The sequence below is a fragment of the Gymnoscopelus microlampas genome, assembly GCF_963454915.1.
Source record: "Gymnoscopelus microlampas genome assembly, chromosome: 22".
Classification (NCBI taxonomy): Eukaryota; Metazoa; Chordata; class Actinopteri; order Myctophiformes; family Myctophidae; genus Gymnoscopelus; species Gymnoscopelus microlampas.
This window is the reverse complement of record NC_139959.1, coordinates 26,480,018-26,502,848: the sequence shown is the minus strand read 5'-3', so window position 1 is coordinate 26,502,848 and position 22,831 is coordinate 26,480,018. Positions and strand designations below refer to the sequence as shown.

The window sequence follows — 22,831 nt, the reverse complement described above, 5'->3', positions numbered from 1 at the left end:
AAGTTAGACAGGAAATGCGGAGAGAGAAAGATGGGGAGTGACACGCAGCAGAGGCCGTCGAGATCGGGACTCGAACCCGCAACATTGGAGCCTAGGTGCCCGAACCGCTAGGCCAGCGTTTTTCCCCAAAAGCCCTTGAATATGATGGAAGACATGATAGCTATGATTACTGTGTCTGTGACATTTCCTATCACACAACTCCTGTTAACTTTCACCAGCAAGAAAAGTAAAAGCACTCGTCTTTCATACATATTGTGGCGTTTTAATATTGTGATATATCGTGCCTAGAAATGTCATGACGCCCCTCCTATAATTACCCAAATTAGGGACACCTGGTTGAAAGTGGTAACAGAACAAAAAAGCACAATGGCCAATACCAATCTCCTACCAAAAAAGTCAAATAAGATATCGGTTGAACACTAGTTACGAGATGGGTTAGAGAATAGAGATATTACATGGAATGGATGGAATGGAGAAATAAGAGGAGTAGTGGTGCTGAGGAGTCATTGGAGTGATGGAGTCTCAACATCTTTACAAAGACACATTCAAAGAGCCAGGGAAAGAGTGTGGGGGGTTGCATGGTAAACTCACCCATGCGTCCGATCGCGTTGGTCGTCCGTGGCGTGGGGGGGATGTCGTCCAGGCCCTCGATGGCCCCGTACAGGGAGTGGGAGATTCTACGCTCGTGTTCGTCGGACGACAGGGAAGTCAGCGAGTGCTCGAGCACGGGCGGGCTGCCAGGGGCCTCCTGGGGAGCCGGGGGAGAGGAGGAGAGAGAGTCAGCATGGAGGCGCACAGAGACGGCCATACACCAAAAAATATACACATAAAAAGTATATACACATAGGTTGGTGTCGGGCAGAAACCTCTTATGTCCATATTTTTACTTTTAGTGTTTTCCGTACATTAAAGGGATAGTTGACCCCAAAAAATGATTTTGTCGAACCACTGCCGGTCATCAAATGATTGGCTTAGCAATGCGACAAAAAACTAAAACATATCCATGAATTCAAGTCTCCATGGGGTGAGTAATCGATAGAAAAAAAAGTCATTTTGGGGGTGAACTATCCCTTTAATGCCCTACTTGATTATACTACAGCATCACGCAAAAGTATTTCTATTGTTGAATTAGAAAAGTAACAGTTTTGGACAGAGACAATATGAGAGAAACATGGATGTGTTCACATGCACTGTACATACTGCACATAAATGCAGAAGTGCAAAAAAAGTCCACGTAGCCCTTAACCCTATAGAACACTGACGTTGAATATTATCACACCATCTGTAGAAAAGCCCTTGCTGCGCACCTGACTCCAATTCTGATCCAATTAGGATTGGCACACCTGAATGCAATTAAGGCTGAGTCACTAACGTTGGGTATATTTTAACATAATATATTCCATAAAAAAATACAGGGCATCCAAAATCCCGGATAAATGATATACTGCATGGTGCTTCGATGTAAACATGGGTCGGCGTCTAGTATTTTATGGCTAAGCATTGTGAAACAGTTACAGCTACTGTATACAGACCTGCTTAACCCATTCAATCCGGGAACGCATCTGTGTCACTTTAGATTTCTTTGGCTATTCAAAAGTAGCAGATCTGCGAGCTCATAGCGCGGCACCGAGTGCCGCGCTATGAGCTCGCAGATCTGCTACTTTTGAATAGCCCAAAGTATAAAATAATGGTTATACTGTTATGGATTAAAGCACCATGGATTTCCCCATAGCCCAATAGACAGCCCCCCCATCAGTAAATGGACCCAGTGACACATGCTGTGTCAAACACACATGGAGATCACAGTTTTCTCAATTGTTAGCGATGTCTTAAGTGGAACACCACTAGTAGGCTTTGAGCAGAGACTAATGGGCTTCCGCTTGCTTTGTTAAGTCTTCAATCGTAACATGTCTTTTAATGACAACACAGTGTAGAAAGAAACGAGGAACAGAGACACACAAAAAAAACGTTCCGGGGAAATTAAATGAGACGAAGAGGAGAGGAGAAGAGAAGAGAAGAGAAGAGAAGAGAAGAGAAGAGAAGAGAAGAGAAGAGAAGAGAAGAGAAGAGAAGAGAAGAGAAGAGAAGCCTATGATGATACTGTGGCCTTATTACCCACAATGCCTCATGGCAGCCCGTGGGCATCAAGGGGAATGTATCAGAGGAGAACTCCTGGTGTAAGGACCATCCCTCACAGCTAGACCTATAGCCTCGTACCGTACCGTACCGCCTGGCCCTGTCTCTCAGGCATGCTTTTAAAATCAGGGGGCCTGCCTTGTATTAATGTCTCACAACTATAGCTAGCCTGGCTCATGCCCAACGGAGAGAATGGAGAAAATAAGAGAAACTCACACCAGGGAAGAGGGTAGATATAGTGGGGTGGGTGGGGATGGGTTCTCCAGAAAGCAAACCGTGGAAAAGGACAGGAAAGAAGAGGGTTGTGTGGCGCAGGGTTCGTCTCCCAGGCAGTGGTGTAAAGTAACTAAGTACATGTACTCAAGTACTGTACTTAAGTACAATTTTGAGGTATTTTTTAATTTACTGGAGTATTTACAATTTGCAGTACTTTTACATCTACTACACTACATCTCAGAGGCAAATGTTGTACTTTTACTCCACTACAATTATTCAAACTTTAGTTACTAGTTACTTTGCAATTAGCAATTATTATATTATAAAACATACATTAACCACTTAAGCCATATTTATACATAGGGTATTTGAAAATAGCCGATCTACAAGCTCACAACGCGTCGCATTGCGACACGTTGTGAGCTTGTAGATCTGATATTTTCAAACATTTTTGTACTTTTAGTACTTTAAGTACATTTTGATGCCAATACTTTTGTACTCTACTCAAGTAAATTTAGAATTCCTGACTTTTACTTGTAACAGAGTATGTCTATATTGCATTATAGATACTTTTACTTAAGTAAAATAATATCTGAGTACTTTTTCCACCACCGCTAACAGGTGCGACGGCGGTGTGAGTGACGCTAAGGCTGCCCGCCCGGCATGGAGACAGGCAGCCAATGCCAGAGGAGAGGGACTTATCGGCTGTTCAATGCAAATGAGAGCTTTAACGAACTTGGGAGCAGAGGACATTATCGGTGCGCCGTTGCGATAAGAGCGAGTGGAGAGTGCAGTGTGAGAGACATAGAGAGAAAGACAGAGAGAGAGAGAGAGAAAGAGAGAGAGACAGAGAGAGAGATATACAGAGAGAGAGCGAGCAAGGGGCAGGTCAACGCAATTACAATCAGGGCCGCTGCCAGCCTTATTATAATAAAAAGCACAACCCTGGATGAATTGAACTCAATAAGGCTTCAATTGTAAAAATGAAGATTTATCTTATTGGAGTTTCTCTTTGCTCTCTCTTTCTGTCTACGTATCTCGCTGCATTTCTTTCTTTTTTTTAATCTACGGAGAGTGGTGGTGGTAGAGGAGAAACCTGTCACTGGGTTTGAAAGGAATTGGATAGAAAGGTTTTCTGGGCAGACGTGAGAAAATGTGTGGACGGTGTCTAATGGAGAGAGAGAGAGCGGAACCGATGATTGACTGATGGATTAGACTACGTATGAAATTTGTCAGTGAGAATACAATGTCGATATGACGTAGAATGTGACAGACACTTTCTCTCTCTCTCTCACTTGAACACGCCATCTTAAGGGCCATCCACACCAAGCCTTATAACTAGACATTATCGTTCACCACTGTCATCGTTAGAGTTGTGTTATCGACTCTGCCATCAACTTGACTGGTTCTACTGGTATATACTTTTAAGAATATATAATATCTAATATATGAAGTATATTTACCACAGTTCACAATACGTAAGGTTTGGCAAAAGGATATCTCTAAGGTTTTTCGGCAAAGAGGTTTGGTGTAAAGGGGAAAAAAGCAGACTAAGTACAGAGTGAAAGGTCAAGTTTACCAAGTATTGACGGTTTAAGTAGTTAAATGTCTGAAAATACACATTAGCATGAATCCAACAAACAGTGATGATAGATAGTGCGCTGTCAAACAATTAAGTCTATGAAGCTATCTGTGAAATCTATATGAAAAAAGTTTAATCTGCAACACAATATGTAGTGGGAGGGGGGGTCCCTGCTTCATCTCTCTCTCAGCTAGGGGGTCCTTGGTCTGAAAAACGTTGAAGACCCCTGTCATAGATCATAGCCTAATCAGTGGTCAAAGCAGAGCTAGCGGGTGCTACTGGGTGGAGTGACAGGGTGACTCATGTCACACAGCGGTGTCAGGCAGGTTGGCAGCAAGGTGAACGGGGTGACTGCAGTACACTATGTGTCATGGAGTTTGAAATCTAGGCCTTTTTCACACCATGGACCCCCAAATGGATATATATTTGGCCGCGGACCCCCATCTGAAAATGTCTTGTGCCAGGGACCCCCAGAAGAGAAGATTGTGTTAAAATATGTCGAAGTTATTCAAAATGTTCCAATACTTTCAATATATATTTTTTTATTTAATAGCAGATGTACAAGCTCGCAGCACGGCACAAAGTGATGCGCTGTGAGCTTGTACATCTGCTATTTTTTAATAGCCAACGTATAAAACATGGATAAAGTGGTTAAAATGATGTGACGTTATATTAACACGTTTTGCTGGGGACGCCACTGGAACCCGCCCGAGGACCCCTGGGGATTTGAGAATCACTGGTGTGAATGACGATTGGACCGCGTGTAACCGAGCGGACGGACCAATCAGCAAGCCCGAGGAGTTTCCTGCACTTAACTTCTGCGGTTCATCTAAGTTAAGCTCGCGCCAATTATCTCAGCAAAGATTTTATCAAAGAGTTTGCAAAAAAAAGAGGCTTTCTTCATTGCCCCTGTTTTACAGCCCAGTTCTCACCACCTCATCACTGCTTTTAATCTGTACTAATCTAGTCGTTTTCACAGTGGATTATTTTACAGACTGAGTACAGTGATTTACACTGAGTCCGGTCAGGAACTATACTGCAGCTCAGCTCCCAGGGGTCTCTCTCTCTGTGTGTGTGTGCGTGTGCGCGTGCATGTGTGTGTGTGTGTGTGTGTGTGTGTATATGTGTGTCTGATTGTTCACATAAATGCGTTATTTATCAATGTAGTTATGATAATATACATTACTGTAATGTGTGTGCCTGAGCATTGTGTGTATGAATGTATCAGCGGGCGTGCGCGTGTGTGAAAATGCATTATTTACCTATCAATTAGTGTACCGATATCTGTAATGTGCTGTGTGTTTGTGTCAGTAAATATGCATTGTGTGTGTGTGTATGTGTGTGTGTGTGTGTGTGTGTGTGTGTATTCTCCTGTCTGTATCAGCTTGTCCAACTCAGTGTTGTCAAACTAGCGACGCGTTGACAGTGCAGATCTTGACATACACACCGCTGACTGCGGTCAGCCATAGTCATCTCCTCCTCTCCATCCTGCTTCCAAAACCTAACACTGTGGCCCCAATTCAGTCAACATCCTCCATATAATGCCGTAATTACAATGCCTAAGCCCCTACATCATGTCCAGGGCACGGCGCAGCCTCTCTGCCAGCCAGCTAGCTTTAGCTAGCTCCGTTTCATTAGCTTCTCTTTAAACCGCACTGCACTCCCCGTCTCCTTCCATACCTTGCGAAACCCTCCCTCGCAATAATGAACCTATAGCTCTGGTCCAGAGCGTTAGCGAGTTCTCGCTAACGCTCTGCCAGGCGCGGTGCCATTCCCATAGAGAGAAACTTCCACTACCGTGTGAGGTCTCTAACTGTAGTAAAAAATAAAGAAAATGATTTTGCTACTCACCGAATCAAGGCAGTTTTATAATTTAGAATAACATCTCAGAACCCCACCCCACCTTTTGTGTAAAATTAACATTTTGGGCAAAAAAATTACATCTATGTTGGAAATTATTACATTTTCTCAACTGCGCACTCTACGGATCTGGTCAATATAAATTACCATTGACCAGATCTGTAGAGGGCGCAGTTGAGTAAATCATATACATTTTCTTCATGTTCAAGGTCGAAAGCTTGCCGCCTGGTCACGCTTCCCTCCTCATGTGAATAGACAGGCACTGTGCATCACATAGAACAAATGTTCTACGTATTTCAACCCTGGCAGTGCGCACGAGAGACGAGCACAAATGCAACAGTTTCACAGGATTGCGCCCGCTTGTTGCTCTGCCTGTCAAGATTTCCTGCTGCCTCCCTATACCTGCTACCCGCTTGTCACACATTGAAAAATGAATTACTAGGCGCGTCAATCGCTCCCCGTGTGAGTAGACCTTCATACAGATTTTTTTTACTGTGCACTCTCACTCCCCTCTCATCTCGTCTCCACTTAACCCATTCAATCCGGGAATGTATCTGTGTCATTTTAGATTATATTTTTTTCTCCTTTTTCTTCTTTTTTCTTCTTTTATTTTTTTTATTTTTTTTATTTATTTTTTCATTTTAGATTTCTTTGGCTATTCAAAAATAGTAGATATACAAGCTCATAGCGCGACACCGAGTGCCTCACTATGACCTTGTAGATCTACAATTTTTTTAATATATATTTTTTCAAGCGAACATATTCAACTAAAATCTTTGATTCTGAAACCAAATATTTGACAAATGTTCGCTTTAAAAAATATATGTTCAAAGATTTGCACGAATGTTCACGATTTTCCAAAAAATAGCAGATATACAAGCTCATAGCGCGGCACTCGGTGCCGCGCTATGAGCTTGTAGATCTGCTATTTTTTGAATAGCCCAAAGTATAAAAACAATGCTTATAGCTAAAAATCTTAAAATGATACAGATGCGTTTCCGGATTGAACGGCTTAACAAGTCTAAGAGCTTTTTTTTCAATCTTTGCACTCTTCTTCCACACCAATCTCCTCTTCCCTCCTCTTTCTCCTTCAAACTGTAATTGCTGGGAGGATGAGCACGCGTTCCACGGACATGTCACAATCCTCTGCTGCTGATGTTAGCCGAGGTTACATGGTCAGGCGATTAGTACCGTATGTTGTGGATTAGTATGGGTGTTAATTCAACTGTGAAAGTGTAAAAAAAAAAAAAAAAGGACCCCAGTGCGTGCCTGAGTTTTCAGTACAAGCACACGATTCCCCTCGCTGGAGCCCGTGCATGCATGCGGCCCATTCAACCATCTGATTCAATATACTAGTATTATTCTCACAATTGGTCATATTGAATTCTCCCCACTGCTGCTAAATGAGTTAGTCCTTGGGAGAGCCGGCTAGGGACGAGCACACACAGCACGGCTAGGATTGCATTGCTGCAGTTCAAGGCTCGGGCTATTTTCACAATGTTTGTTTCTCTTTCTTACGTAATATTTGACAATTTGGTATTAAAAAGTCATACAATTTTAACTTTAGAAATGGCAAATACCCTGTATACACGTATACTGTATGTTGGCTTGTTTATTGTTGAGTGAGAAAACAATGTTGCACATTAACTCTCTCAGTGCCACCCAACGAGATAACAATGTTGCACATTAACTCTCTCAGTGCCACCCAACGAGATAACAATGTTGCACATTAACTCTCTCAGTGCCACCCAACGAGATATCCCGAGTTTTTTCTGAATGCCCTCAGTGCCAAGAACGAAAAATCCAGAGTTCTAAAAAAAAAAAAAAGTTTTTTTTTTTGAAAAAAATGTTCAGAACCCAAGATATCATTATCTGAAGATTTGCAGCTCCATCCACTCCTTGTTTAACTTAGAACTGAAAAAGGCTGTATCTCGCTTCCTAAGCACTTTTTTTTTACTTTGAAAAAAACAATTGCTGGCATAGTATGAACATATTTTTTTTATTTCATTGGCACTGAGAGAGTTAAGCTAATCCTCTGGGGACCACACACCCCCCCCCAAAAAAAATCCCAGTTTGGGTACCACAACCTTAGTTCTGAGGTCTACTCTCCACAAAATGTGACCCCATCGGTCCATTACAAACTGCATTTCCCAGAGTGCACTGCACCTGCAAACACCACGCCCCCCCTCCCTCTTTCCCCCTGTCGTTATGAATGGTTGCCGTTCACTATGACATCACAGGGGAGCTGTAGTCCTTTCGCGCACTAATGGGACCTCAATCATTCCCCATTAAGGCCGTTCTTCAGGAGATGGTCGGCACAAACCTCTCCCTCTCCCTCTCTCCCTCTTTCTCTCTCTCCCTCGTTCCCTGTGCTGTTGGGGGAGCATGGTCTCTAAATGCTTTAAGGTCTGAGTGTGTGTGTGCGTGTGCGTGTGCGTGTGCGTGTGTGTGTGTGTGTGTGTGTGTGTGTGTGTGTGTGTGTCTCTCTCTCTCTCTCTCTCTCTCTCAGCAGTGGTCAGCTCAATACTAATAAAACCATAATTTACTAGGCTTGGTCTGTGATTGATAGTTCTCTCAAGGCCCCCATCGATCCGTCCCGCTCTAGGACGCGAGACCGTCTTTTGTTAGGCCGGCCACTTCCTTCCCCCTTGTCTCCTTGCATAAATGGTCAAGTCGCCGAATTACAGCAAGCGATATCGACACGAGATGCAACAAGCTGCCTATATTGGCATGCCGAGGAGTCGTGGTCGTCTTGAGTCAGCGCCAAGCATGTTCGCTAGAGTATACCCGCCATGAGAAATGCTAGTGTGGAAGCAGTGGTGGAAAAAGTACTCAAATGTTTTACTTAAGTAAGAGTATCAATACTGCAATGTAGAAGTGCTCTGTTACAAGTTAAAGTCCGGAATTCAAAATTGACTTGAGTAAAAGTAAAATTGCTATCAAAATGTATTTGAAGTACCAAAAGTAAAAGTACTAAAATGTTTGAAAATAGCAGATCTACAAGCTCACAACGCGTCGCGATGCGACGCGCTGTGAGCTTGTAGATCTGCTATTTTCAAATAGCCCATGTATAAAATAGGGCTAAAGTGGTTAATGTATGTTTTAAAAGTACAATAGTTGCAGTTGAAGTAAAAGTATAGACAATTCAATTGTAAAGTAAAAGTACCTAAAATGTTACTTAGTACTTGAGTAAATGTACTTAGTTAAGGGGGGGGGGGGGGCTGTAGGTGCTGCAGCCCCCCTGGTGGTGGGAAGCAAAAATATATATATATATATACTAAAACAATGATGTATTTAACTTTGGGGAATAAAATATTTGTTGAAAAAGGAAAAAAAAAGTGGAAAAGGTGCAAAAAATCGCAAAAAAAGATGTGGGGGAAAAAAACTTGCGCGCAGGACGTCTCCCGCCCAGCCCAGCCCCCCTTGGAATAAATGGCTTCCAGCGCCACTGACTGCGTGGAAGAAGAAAGCCAACCTGTACTTTGATCTTTCAGCTCCACGCTGCCACTCATCAATAACACATTGGGTGCTTCCGATCGGACTAGCCTGACGATCGGGCTCGCCTGACCATGACATCCTGTCATCCGTCTGTGTGGACTCTACGCTTGATCTTAAGTAGTCAAGTCAGCCTCCTTCAAAGGCGCCGTTCATTAGAGTTCAGCTCTTGTATTACCAGCCTCAGCAGAGTATCATATAAGTAGCATAAGCACATCTGATCTTTTCCTCCGTCTTGCATCATCTCGGCATGCAAATCCAAAACTAAATCCAAAGTAGCCTAATACAGTATATCGTTGTTGTCGGGCAGAAACCTCTTATCTCCCTATTCTAACTTTTTGTGTTTTTTCGTTAACCCGTTAAGACCTGAGGCGATTCTTTAAAATGTTTTCTAAATCCACAGTTTTTTGAAAAAAAATATAAAAAATATTTTTTCACGATTTTTCAAAAATAGCAGATCTACAAGCTCATAGCGCGGCACTCGGTGCCGCGCTATGAGCTTGTAGATCTGCTATTTTTGAATAGCCAAATAAATCTAAAGTGACAGAGATGCATGCGTTCCAGGTCTTAATGGGTTCATTAACGTCCTACTTGATCACACAAAAGTATCCAAAGTAGCAGATCTACAAGGTAGATATAGGGTTTAGGGTGGTAAAATGCTACCGCTATTTCATCAGCTTCAGCCTAATAGTGGCAAAAGAAATCAGCAAAAAAACATGAAATGCCGCGAGGCGAGGTGAACCAGTGCAACGGGGCGACCTTATTGCTGCCATTTCTCGTCCCAAATGATATTTACATAATTGGGGCCGCATGGCGAAACGATCAAAGTCTTTCAAGTGGTCAAAGAAGGAGGGGAAAGTTTTTACATTTTACACACACAGCATAGTAGCCCCTACAGAGAGGCCTGTATATGTGCTGAGACAAGCAAAAAAACTAAATAAAGTGGAACTCGGATACATCTTTATTGGGGGGGCAGTGTTGCGAAGCAGTCGTGCGGGAGGACATAAGCGACCGCACCGCACCCTATATGGCTGACCGGAGTCTTCAGGGCTCTATACTAGTGTACTTTTCTGTTTTCTGTAAATTGGGGGAAGCTTTCGCGGGAAAATAGCCGATCGACAAGCTCACGACGCGTCGTGAGCTTGTCGATCGGCTATATTCTCCGCGAAAGCTTCCTCCACAATAGGGATGCTGGGGTTTAAGTGGTTAAAAAAAAAGGCACAGCTTTGGATGCTCTGATCAGCAGAGTGGCAGGGTGCTGTCATGGAGGAAAACATCAGAAGAGACTTCCTTCTGTCAAAGGCAGCTGTTGGCTGCTTTTTTTCCAGAGACAAGTGTAACATCCTATATATGCACACGCACACACATTGTGTGATACACGTTAGATCAGAGGACCTTGGAGAAGGAAAAAAGAAACAGACAAAAGCGGAGGAAACTATGACAAACATTTGTACCAAACGATTATATACTCTGTGTACTCAGTGTGAGTGTGTGTGTGTGTGTGTGTGTGTGTGTGTGTGTGTGTGTGTGTGTGTGTGTGTGTGTGTGTGTGTGTGTGTGTGTGTGTGTGTGAGAGTCAGAGGTGGGACTTAAATTGCTGCCTCTATCCTCCCACCTCTCCAAACTTTAACCACTTTCAGCCTGACATCCCTATTTTTGGGGATGTAGGAAAAAAGTTTTCAAAATCCTAGATTAAAATTGGCTTAAGGAAGGACTGGCTGGGTGGGTGGGCGAGAAGCCCACGACGACGCGCTCATGTCACCATGACTCAGCCATAACCATATAAGGAGTTCCCAATTCAGCATTGCCCAAATATGGAGTGTGTCGTTGTCTAACCTCAATGTGTCGTCGTGGCATCAGGCGCAAACAAATCAGTCAGCTCCATCTATGGGCACAAAAGGGGGAATGCCCTTTTGTAGGGAATATACTGATGACATCAGGGATCTCCATATATGGGCATATCGGTGGCGCAACGTAGGTGTGAGGGCTCCGTAGAGTCCCAAACTTCTAACAGACCTACAGGCTCACAGTGCAGCATCACGATGCAACGCGTTGTGAACTTGTAGAGGCTATTTTTGAAATAAATAAATAAAATGGAACAGGGCTTAAGTGCTTAACACATGTTGTTAGTGCCACAGTTTGATCTGCGCTGCCTATTTTCTTCCACAAAGAACTCTAAGGGCAGTGGGAAATTGCTCTGCCAAGGTCCTTACATCTACAACGCTGTTACACTGAGGTGTGTAAACAGCGGCCATGTTTTTCAGAGAAACATTATTAGTTTAACTCACCACATCTCTGAAGTCTCCAGATATAGCAAACAAATATGGTCAGTACAGAAAAAAACATAATATAACATAAGTAAGTATGACACGATATTTCATGCGGAAAAATATTAAAACAGAACCGGTCACGAGAAATGAGAACTGGAAATCTGAAATGCTCACATTATGACTTTGAACGCGCATAACTTTAGCTAGATATGCGTTTAACCCATTAAGATCGGGGACGCATCTGCGTCTCATTTTAAGATTTCTTTGGGCTATTCAAAAATAGCAGATCTACAAGCTCGTAGCGCGGCACCGAGTGCCGCGCTACGAGCTTGTAGATCTGCTATTTTTTTTAAATCGTGAAAAAATATTTTCCAGATTTTTTTCAAAAAACTGTTGAGATTTAGACATTTTTTAAGAATCGCCTAAGGTCTTAATGGGTTAATCCGGTCACACGACCGCAGCCCTTGTGACAAAAGGGGACATAGCCGAGCCAGGGAGCAGCGTGCGGAAGGACCAATGCGCATTTGGAGGCACTGATAAAAATTAATTGAATTGAAATGACTTCCCAGAAAATGTAATTGCTCAAACACATGTGACTGTACATTAGGCGGCACAGGGCCAGATAGGGACAGAGAAATTGCCGAAGTCTCCGAAGCATTGACGGAATTAGAAAATGCTGGAAACAAATTGCCAGTGACCAATCATATCGTCGGGCCTATCTGGGTCAGAATAATGCTTCTTCAAACGTTATGTATCTGTGGGGGCGCGGTGCTAGACGGGGAAATTAATTGTTCTGGGCATAATGGAACCTGCTATTCATCTCTCTATTTATAATCTACTTTCATCTACGTCATGTTCCCGACAGAAACCGTTTTCATGATGGTTTGGGGGGGGTGGGGGTTTCTGCATTGATGGTTCAACTTTTTGAACGTAATAACCCCCTGAAACTGGTTTCGACTTGAATTAGCCCATTCAAACCGGGAAAGCATGTGTCATTTTAGCAGTTCATATAGTTTCACAATCATTTTAACAAAATTGTATTCTTTGGCTTATCAAAAATAGCAGATATACAAGCTCATAGCGCAGCGCGAAGTGACGTGCTATTAGCTTGTATATCTGCTATTTTAGAAAAATCATGAAAATGTGTGCAAATCTTTGAATATATATTTTTTAAAGCAAACATTTTTAACTAAAATCTTTGCTTCTGGGGGTCCCCAGAACAAAACTTTTTTGAGATGGGGGGGTAGGCGGCCAAATACATATCATTTTGGGGGTCCTCGACATGAAAACGTTCGAGCACCACTGATATAGCAATATACGTTCATCAGAAAACTGTTAAAAGGCCTTTGTGGAACCGGCCTCAGGTCTTAATGGGTTAGATTGTCTCGCTGATTGTGTGTCTCGGCAAGCACAAGGTCCTGGTAGCCCATGGCCAACATGCATGTAACAAACATTTATCTTAACCCAGAGGCCAAGGGACCCTCATTCCCGCTCCGTAATGGAAGAGAAAATTGAGCAGGTACTCCAGTTCAGATGAGCTCCTGGGTTCTTCTTGGCTAAGAATAACCGGTCTATTTAAGCACGAGTGCCTTGTCTAAATGGCCTCCTGGGTGACCTTTTGCTCTCTGTGCATGTGTGCGTGTACGTCGCATATCTCTTGTTTGCGGTTTATCTAACTCGCTTTCTCTGCGTGCGTTTCGGAGCGAACTCTAAAGTGGAAATACCAGAGGAGTTAAAGATACTGTAAGTGATATATTTTTTATGAATGTTGTTAAAGTAAGTAATCATTGCTATAGAGTGTTTGCTCAGGAACAGCGGTCTCCCCCGTATCTCCAGCCCATCAGTAAACAGAAAATGCATTTTCATGCTGGGATACCAATTTCGTCCAATCAGGAGAAAGATCTCGCGCAGAACACAGGATAAACAAGTGAAATTGGAAGGGATGAAATAAATAAATAAATGAGCGGACAAAATTGTAATTGGAATACTATAAAATTGAAGCTGATAAATGGGTACTCTCTCCTGATTGGATGACCTGAAAATGTATTTTCTGTTAATTAACGAGCCGGAGAGATAGGGAGAGACCCTTGTTACTGAACAAACACTCTATGGCAATACTCTCAGTAACACAATACAGAGCTTTAACTTTTTAACAAAAAAACTTTACTTTTAACCAAAAAAAATATCACTTACACCACCTTTAAAGAATGAATATCATTGGCTTGCTTGTAAGACAGTCCAACGACGATGACAACAAAAACGTGCGTGTGTGCACAGTGGTGGAAAGTACATTTACTCAGTACTGTACAGCGCTTAAGTACAATTTTGAGGTACTTTTACTTTACTGGAGTATTTCCAATTTGCTATACTTTTACTTCCACTACACTACATCTCAGAGACAAATATTGTACTTTTTACTCCACTATAATTATTTGAAAACAAGTTATTTTGTTGATATATTAATATTACAAAACATACATTAACCACTTCAGTCCTGTATATACCTCTGCTATTTGAAAATAGCAGATCTACAAGCTCACAACGCTTGTAGATCATTTTGATGCTTGTAGATGCTTGCATTTTCATGCCAATACTGTTGTACTTTTACTCAAGTCAATTTTGAATACCGGTACTTTCGCTTGTAGCAGAGTATTTCTACATTGCCGTATTACTACTATTACTCAAGTAAAGATGCGTGAGTACTTTTTCCACCACTGTGTGTGTGTGAGAGAGGAGCTGGGTGAGCCAGAACAGCCCATACATCCAATAGTTTCCTCTCTCAGATGCATTAAGGTGCGCTGCTGGGCTCCTCTCCCCTGCAGACAGTGATGGATCTGATTCATTTTAATGGTGGCCTCCAGTGCTCGCTCCTGGTCCAGGCTGTGTGACAGTGGTAAACTGGTGCTGGCTTGCGACGCTGTATGCCTGGCCAGCGGGGGAGCGGGGTTGGTGGGGGGTTGGCGAGGCTGCTGGGAGGCTGGGCCGACATTTAACTTGGCTTTATTCATTCCATGTTCGTGCTGGTTTTTAATTCTCTATTTAACACCCACTCTCTGATTCTCGTCTCTTTCTCTGACTCTCTTGTCTCTTTGACCCTCTTCTCTTTTTGACACCTCTCTTTGACACTATAGCACTTACACTTATGTATGTACGCACAATTTGACTCACGCCACTAGCTGACGAACTTGAAAAGCGGGATTGTGTAAAAAATTGATATAATAATGGCATCATTGTTTTATAACTTTAAAATGTTTAATGTAAAATGTGTGTGTGCTTACTTTTACCTTTTGTTAGTCTTCTCCCTGTTCTCTATCTTACTCTTCTCTCTCTGACTCTCTTTGACTCTCTTCTATCTTTGACTATCTTTGACTCTCTTCTCTCTTTGACTATCTTTGACTCTCTTCTCTCTTTGACTATCTTTGACTCTCTTCTCTCTTTGACTATCTTTGACTCTCTTCTCTCTCTGACTCTCTTTGACTCTCTTCTATCTTTGACTATCTTTGACTCTCTTCTATCTTTGACTATCTTTGACTCTCTTCTATCTTTGACTATCTTTGACTCTCTTCTATCTTTGACTCTCTTCTATCTTTGACTATCTTTGACTCTCTTCTATCTTTGACTCTCTTCTATCTTTGACTATCTTTGACTCTCTTCTATCTTTGACTCTCTTCTCTCTCTGACTCTCTTTGACTCTCTTCTATCTTTGACTATCTTTGACTCTCTTCTATCTTTGACTCTCTTCTATCTTTGACTATCTTTGACTCTCTTCTATCTTTGACTATCTTTGACTCTCTTCTATCTTTGACTATCTTTGACTCTCTTCTCTCTCTGACTCTCTTTGACTCTCTTCTATCTTTGACTATCTTTGACTCTCTTCTATCTTTGACTATCTTTGACTCTCTTCTATCTTTGACTCTCTTCTATCTTTGACTATCTTTGACTCTCTTCTATCTTTGACTATCTTTGACTCTCTTCTATCTTTGACTCTCTTCTATCTTTGACTATCTTTGACTCTCTTCTATCTTTGACTATCTTTGACTCTCTTCTATCTTTGACTATCTTTGACTCTCTTCTCTCTCTGACTATCTTTGACTCTCTTCTATCTTTGACTATCTTTGACTCTCTTCTATCTTTGACTATCTTTGACTCTCTTCTATCTTTGACTCTCTTCTATCTTTGACTATCTTTGACTCTCTTCTATCTTTGACTCTCTTCTCTCTCTGACTCTCTTTGACTCTCTTCTATCTTTGACTATCTTTGACTCTCTTCTATCTTTGACTCTCTTCTATCTTTGACTATCTTTGACTCTCTTCTATCTTTGACTATCTTTGACTCTCTTCTATCTTTGACTATCTTTGACTCTCTTCTCTCTCTGACTCTCTTTGACTCTCTTCTCTCTTTGACTATCTTTGACCATCTTTTCATTGATTCTCTTTGTCTGTCTGTCTGTGTCTGTCTCTCTCTCTCTCTCTGTGTGTGTCTTTCTGACCCATTTTAGGACACGTTACCTCTGCATAACATTAACAATACAGTAAGTGGAGTCCTTCCTTCTCTGTGCCTGCAGGCTATATTTCTGCCTGTCAGTTCATCTCTCTGCCCCAGCTATGGCCGACCTGTCAGTCACTCGGTCTGTCTGTCTGTGTCTGTCTGGTCCGTGTACTGCATGCCTGCTGGTTATAAGGATTACAGTAGGGAGGAGAATGAATGGCTGAGCTCTGCTTCCTCTCCAGAGTGGTAGGGGTAGAGTAGAACAGTGGTTCCCTAACTGGGGGTCCCCAAATGATTTGAGGGGTCCCCAGACGGTACGTTTAACACATTAAGACATGAAGCCAATTCTACAAATGTCTTCTAAATCCCAACAGTTCTCTGAAAAACTGTACAGCATGTTTCTATATCAGCGGTGCTCAAACTTTTCCATGTCAAGGACCCCCAAAATTATATGTATTTGGCCGCGGACCCCCATCTCAGAATGGTTTGTTCCAAGGACCCCCAGAAGCAAAGATCTGAGTAAAAACTGTTCGCTTTAAAAGAATATATATATATTCAAAGATTTGCACACATTTTCACGATTTTTCAAAAATAGCAGATCTACAAGCTCATAGCGCGGCACTCGGTGCCGCGCTATGAGCTTGTATATCTCAATAGCTCAAATCAAAAAATGACACAGATGCGTTCCAGGTCTTAATGGGTTAAGTGGTTAAATGTCTCAAAATACACATGAACATGAATCCGACATACAGTGCTGTCAAACAAGTCCTATATCTATGAAATCTATGGAAAGGTTTAATCTGCAACATAGTGTTTCACAAAATGTGGTGGGTGGGGGTCCCTGCTTCATCTCTCTCTCTCTCTCTCGGCTATAAGGGGTCCTTGGCCTGAAAAAAACGTTGAAGACCCCTGAAGTAGAGAAAAGAGAGCGGAGGTCATGCATGGGGAGAGGGATGATGATGGGCATAGAGGAGAGGGGGGGGGGTGTTGGTGGAGGATACAGGGTGAAGGGCGTAGAACATGCAGGGGACACTCCAATTAGAGCCACCGCAACACTAATCAAACCTGATCCACAAGCCCTCGCTGCAGGGGAGAGGGGAGCGGGGTGTGTGTGTGTGTGTGTGTGTGTGTGTGTGTGTGTGTGTGTGTGTGTGTGTGTGTGTGTGTGTGTGTGTGTGTGTGTGTGTGTGTGTGTGTGTGTGTGTGCGCGCACACGTGTCTTTGCGTGTATACATGTGTGCGTGCTCAAGCATTTTGGTTTTTGTGTGCTTGCGTGCGCGCGTATTACGCACATTCGCACATCCATCTCACCGTGGTATTAATCTATTATAAAATACCCCCATAACTCTACAGTACTCATTTCTGTGGCAGCCCGTGTATCCCGGATCAACTTAAATAACCATATGATGATATATAAGATGCATATCAATAGTAGGAAAATCCAGGGATGAGGGATTGGAGATAAAACTTGATATTTCATACATCAGAGATCCCTCTGGCGTGCGGCATTCCAGGGATTCCATATTGCTTTCAATATTCTCGGGCTGTATATTGACAGATTAGGAAACACCTGTCTGTCCGTTCGGCCTGCATGCATCTCCCTTTATCTGTCCACTGTATCTGTTCATACGGTTGCCATTTGCCAAGGCTGTCAATCATAACTCAATGAGGCACCTCTTAGATACGGTATCATACCAAGGTTAAAAATATATATAAATTATATCGTTGCTGTCGGACAGAAACCTCCTATCTCCATATGTTTAGTTTTTTCGCTAAATTAACCCATTAAGACCGGGATAAGCGTCTGTGTCATTTTTTGATTTGAGCTGAAAAGCATTATTTTACACTTTGGCTATTCAAAAATAGCAGATATACAAGCTCATAGCGCGGCACTCGGTGCCGCGCTATGAGCTTGTATATCTGCTATTTTTGAGAAATCGTGAAAATGTGTGCAAATCTTTTAATATATATATTTTCAAAGCGAACCTTTGTAACTCAAATCTTTGCTTCTAGGGGGTCCCTGGAACAAAATATTTTGAGATGGGGGTCTGTGGACAAATACAGAATTTTGGGGGTCCTTGACATGAAAAAGTTTGAGAACCACTGACATAGCAACATAAGTTTTTTTTCAAAAAAATGTTAGGATTTAGAAGACTTTATGTAGAATCAGCCTCAGGTCTTAATGGGTTAACGCCCTACTTGATAATACTACAGCGTCACACGAAAGAGTCAAAAGCGTCACATAAACGGCTTTGCGCCACGTTTCGAGCGTGCGGATCTGCTGCTTTTGCTACCTTTGAATTTGAATCCCGAAAAGGCACAGTTTCGGACATGTGAGGTTTCCACCCGACAGAGGCGATATATCATATTTTTTATATGGATCAAACATCACCCACGGGATGTGGGAAATGTGAGACGTATCACACATCTCTCCCACAGGTAATTGGACTGTTTGAAGATTTTGCATGGCGGCAGCTCTCGCCCTCCTAAAAGTCTTCCCTCTAGCTATCTCTCTCTAAAGCTCCCCCGAACCAATGGAGGACAGATTAGAGCCCAGTGGCAAGGCTAAGGAAGAGCCACAGTAGTTTATCATTCAAAAAGAATGAGAAGAAATGTATCTATATACCCTCTCCTTTTTCTCCTCTCAATATCCACCACTTGTTCACAGCCCCGTGGTTCGAGTCTATGTGTTATAGGGCATAGCATTGGCGGACATTTTGTGGTTCCACCAAGACAGAGCTTTCAGAAAATGTTTATATGAATTATTGTAAGCCTGGAACCAAGCCACCCAGGCTCCTGGTGAATCATGACCATAAAACATTTTATTCTATGTCAAAAAATATTTGAAAACCGCCAAAAAAAGGTTATTTATTAAATATAGTATATAATAGAATTAAATATTAACATATATTTTTTGCGCAGAATCTAATGTTTTTATGACCTTTTTAATACCTCTAAAATGAAAAATAAATAATAAGACCATTACTACATCAAAAGTAACCAACCAGACGATACTATAAAAAATTGTCAAACATTGTCAAATTGTCAAATAATGTGAGGCGTTGTGAGCTTGTAGTTTGGCTATTTTCACAATATTTATCCGTGGAACCGAGTCAAACTTAAATTGAATGCCTCAACTCCTACAATTCCAAGTGTTTGTCAGGGTTCAAATATGTTTATTTTAGGGGGTCACGGCATGAAAAATGTGGTTATATTTGGGCAGTAAAAGCGCTCTAGGCAGAACTTTTCTCTTCATAACAGATGGACAGCACAATGTGTTGTGAAACGACACGCAACCAAGTATAAATCAGGCGTAAGGTGCCAATGAAAGGTTCCAGTTAGCAGTGTTGCCAGATTTCGTGCGAGAAACAAGCAACCAGGTCTATGAAAACAAGCTAAAAAGAAGCATAGGCCACATGAGCACTTAAACTATGCGGCTATTTGAAGACACATAGCGTCGCATCGCAACTACCATTTATTTGCAAGCGACTTCACAGAAAAACAAGCCTTAAGTCGCTTACAATGAGCGGACAGGGCAACACTGTTAGCCGTTAGCTACCTCGTTGCTGGTGGCGACCCGCCGCGCCACTATGAGCTGGATCATGCCTCGCTTGTTGCCCTCTACGGACATGGACATCCGCAGCGTTTCCATGGCTTCCTGGTTGGTGTTTCCCAGCAGCGACTCCCCGTTGACGGCCACGAGTTGGTCGTTGACGCGCAGGCGTCCGTCCTGTAAGAAAACAACAGAGGGGGGGGGGGGGCACTTTCTTAAACACTTTCTTAGCCCTACACCTCGTCGTGCGACAAATAGCAAAAAAAATGACGATCTGCACACTTACAATCATGCAGTGGTGTAAAGTAACTAAGTACATTTACTTAAGTACTGTACTTAAGTAAAATGTTGAGGTATTTGTACTTTACTTGAGTATTTCCAATTTCCAATACTTTTACTTCTACTCCACTACATCTCAGAGGCAAATATTGTACTTTTACTCCACTACAATTATTTGAAAACTTTAGTTACTAGTTACTTTTCAGATATAAACTATGATATTATGAAACATACATTAACCACTTTAGCCCTATTTTATACATAGGCTATTTTCAAATATTTAGTACTTTTACTTTTGGTACTTTAAGTACATTTTGATGCCAATACTTTTGTACTTTTACTCAAGTACATTTTTAATTCTGGACTTTTACTTGTAACAGAGTATTTTTATATTGCAGTATTAGTACTTTTTCCACCACTGCAATCACGCAAACACGTTAAGAGCTTGTCGATCTGCAGTTTTTGGAATAAAAAATATGGGGAAAAAAAGTGTCAAGCATTAAGGACATTAGTGTCTTCTTACCTTGCAGGCAGCCCCTCCGTTGATGATGGACTTGACAAAGATGCCCAGGTCCGCGTGGTTCTCCTTGGACCTGTTGCCCTTGACGCTGACCCCCAGCCCCGCCGAACCCGAGTCGTTCAGGGGGATCTCGAAGGTCATGAACTCCCGCGTACCGTCTGGCGTCAGCACCAAGTCATCTTCATCTGGAGCCTGTGGCAGAAAGAGAGAGAGAGAGAGAGAGAGAGAGAGAGAGAGACCTTAGTTTAAAATGGTGGAAGAAGTACTCACATTTTTTGCTAAAGTAAATGTATCAATACCACAATGTAGAGATACTCTGTTACAAAACTCTGGTATTAAAGTTTTGATGAGTAGTAAGTAAGTAAGTACATTTTATTTATAAAGCACCTTTCGAAAACAGTGTTACAAAGTGCTGTACAATGGAACACAAAATACACACAATTAAAAGATACAAACAGGGTATTATAGTACAAAACAGTGAAAAGGTACAAAACAGCAAGGATAAAAACAAAGCATTGACCTATGTGAGTCAGGTGACTTTAAAGGCCAAAGTGCTTACGAAACAAATGTGTTTTAAGCATGCTCTTAAAACTTTCAACAGACTCAGCATGTTTTAAAGCCAGGGGAAGGGCGTTCCACAGTGTGGGAGCAACTACTGCAAAGTAAGAGTACAAAAGTATTGACACCAAATATTGTTTAAATATTGTACCAAATATAGTTCCAAAGAACCACAGGTAAAAGTGCTCATGTTGAATGTCCCATTTCACAAGTTTTCAAAGCATAATACAAATCTCATGAAAATAGCAGATCTACACCGCGACGCGTTGTGAGCTTGTAGATCTGCTATTTTCAAAAAAACAAAGTATATATAGGGCTTAAGTGTATGTTGTATGTTTGTAATTACAATCAAAATCAACAAAGTAACTTGTAACTAAAGTTTTCATATAATTGTAGTGAATTAAAATTACGATATTTTCCTCTGAGATGTAGTGGAGTAGAAGTGAAAGTATTGGAAATTGGAATTACTCCAGTGAAGTAAAAAAGACCTCACGATTTTACTGAAGTACAGTACTTGAGTAAATGTAGTCAGTTACTTTCCACCACCGTTTAGAATGGATCAAAGAACGTATATACAATGGTTCAAAGATGTGGAGGACATGAAGCAGTCTGTCACTCAATGCCTGTGACAATGCTGGACCACTTTCATGGCTGAAAGTACATTCACTGCGACGCGAGGAAAAAAGTTTTTCTTTTACTTCTTTTTCTTTTTGAAAAGAGCGAAAGAATAAGCCCAGTGGCAGCACATCATGACAAGAATGGTGAGAAAGTGGAACACAGCCAGAAGGGAGGTAAAACAATAAAAGGCAAGGCAGGAGCGAGGAGCGAGGCAGAAGAAAAGGCGACTATGTCACATATCGCGGGAAGCTGTCATCGTCAATTGGCCATACCGTCTACCTGAGAGCTTCTAATTCGTTCCTGCCACCGTTAGCTGAGTGGCGGGGGGGGGGGCCGAGGGGAGAGAAAGAAAAGAAAGAAAAGGAAGAAAGAAACTTTGAGAACGGGCAGGTAGCAATTTGACGCTCAAACAAACGCCGACTCCCTTTGAAACAACACTTCGTTTGAAGGATAATTTGTGATACACGCCGCCTGGAGCCCCGGCCTTTCCTTTGGCCCGCGCCAAAGACGACGACGCCACCGCGCGCCTTTTTGTTGGAAGTTATGTTGGAGGGCCTTGTTTGTTTGTCCTTGTTGTAGTGGCACGGGCGCCTCCGCCGAACACGCTGTGCACGCCAACGGGTTTTCAACCGAGCTGCCAGGAGAGGGTGAGGGACCGCTATTTAATGTCCCACACCCCCAAAAAATCACTTGAAATGGAAAAACAGTCTGTCAGACAAGCTTTGGAGTTCCAATCTCCCACCTGACGACTCCCGCTTGTGGCCTGTAAAAAAAAACAAAGACTCCCTGTGTGTATGTGTGTGTGTGTGTGTGTGTGTGTGTGTGTGTGTGTGTGTGTGTGTGTGTGTGTGTGTGTGTGTGTGTGTGTGTGTGTGTGTGTGTGTGTGCGTGCAACAACAACAATATATAAATAAATGAACTCTTTGTGCATTATTTTCCAACCATACAGTGGGAGGAAGAAAGGTGTGAAGGAAAGCTAATGATGTGGAGGAACTGCAGGCATCAAAGTGTTGGCAGCTATGCTATGCTGCTCCCCCCCCCCCCCCCATCCATTGCAGTACTGTATATACTGTGTTAGATTGGGGAAAAACCTGGTATAGATTTGAGAACATTTTTAAAATGATTTGCAGTGAGCTGAATGGTTTTGGGTGGGGAGCTGCCTGCCCTGAGCGTCAGCCAAAGAAAGCTGGATTGAATAACGCCGCAAACAGCTGAAACCGCTTTGATCGTGTCCAGTTATTGTTTCTCAACCGTTC

At 42.3% G+C, this 22,831-nt stretch overlaps 1 protein-coding gene across 4 annotated transcripts in view; it reads right to left on the bottom strand.

The window, feature by feature from the left end:
- LOC311039175 (partitioning defective 3 homolog) overlaps positions 1-22,831 on the bottom strand; it is a 757,442-nt gene that overhangs the window by 408,869 nt on the left and 325,742 nt on the right. For all 4 annotated transcript variants that reach the window (XR_014600133.1, XM_084048843.1, XM_084048842.1 and 1 more), the window contains exons 13-15: positions 20,403-20,591; positions 19,607-19,777; positions 592-748 (exon numbers count right to left, since the gene is read on the bottom strand). Coding sequence is in view for 3 of the 4 variants with exons in the window: in XM_084048843.1 (XP_083904969.1) it covers positions 592-748; positions 19,607-19,777; positions 20,403-20,591 (517 nt within the window). In the remaining variant the exon portion in view is untranslated. The remainder of the gene's footprint in view (positions 1-591; positions 749-19,606; positions 19,778-20,402; positions 20,592-22,831) is intronic.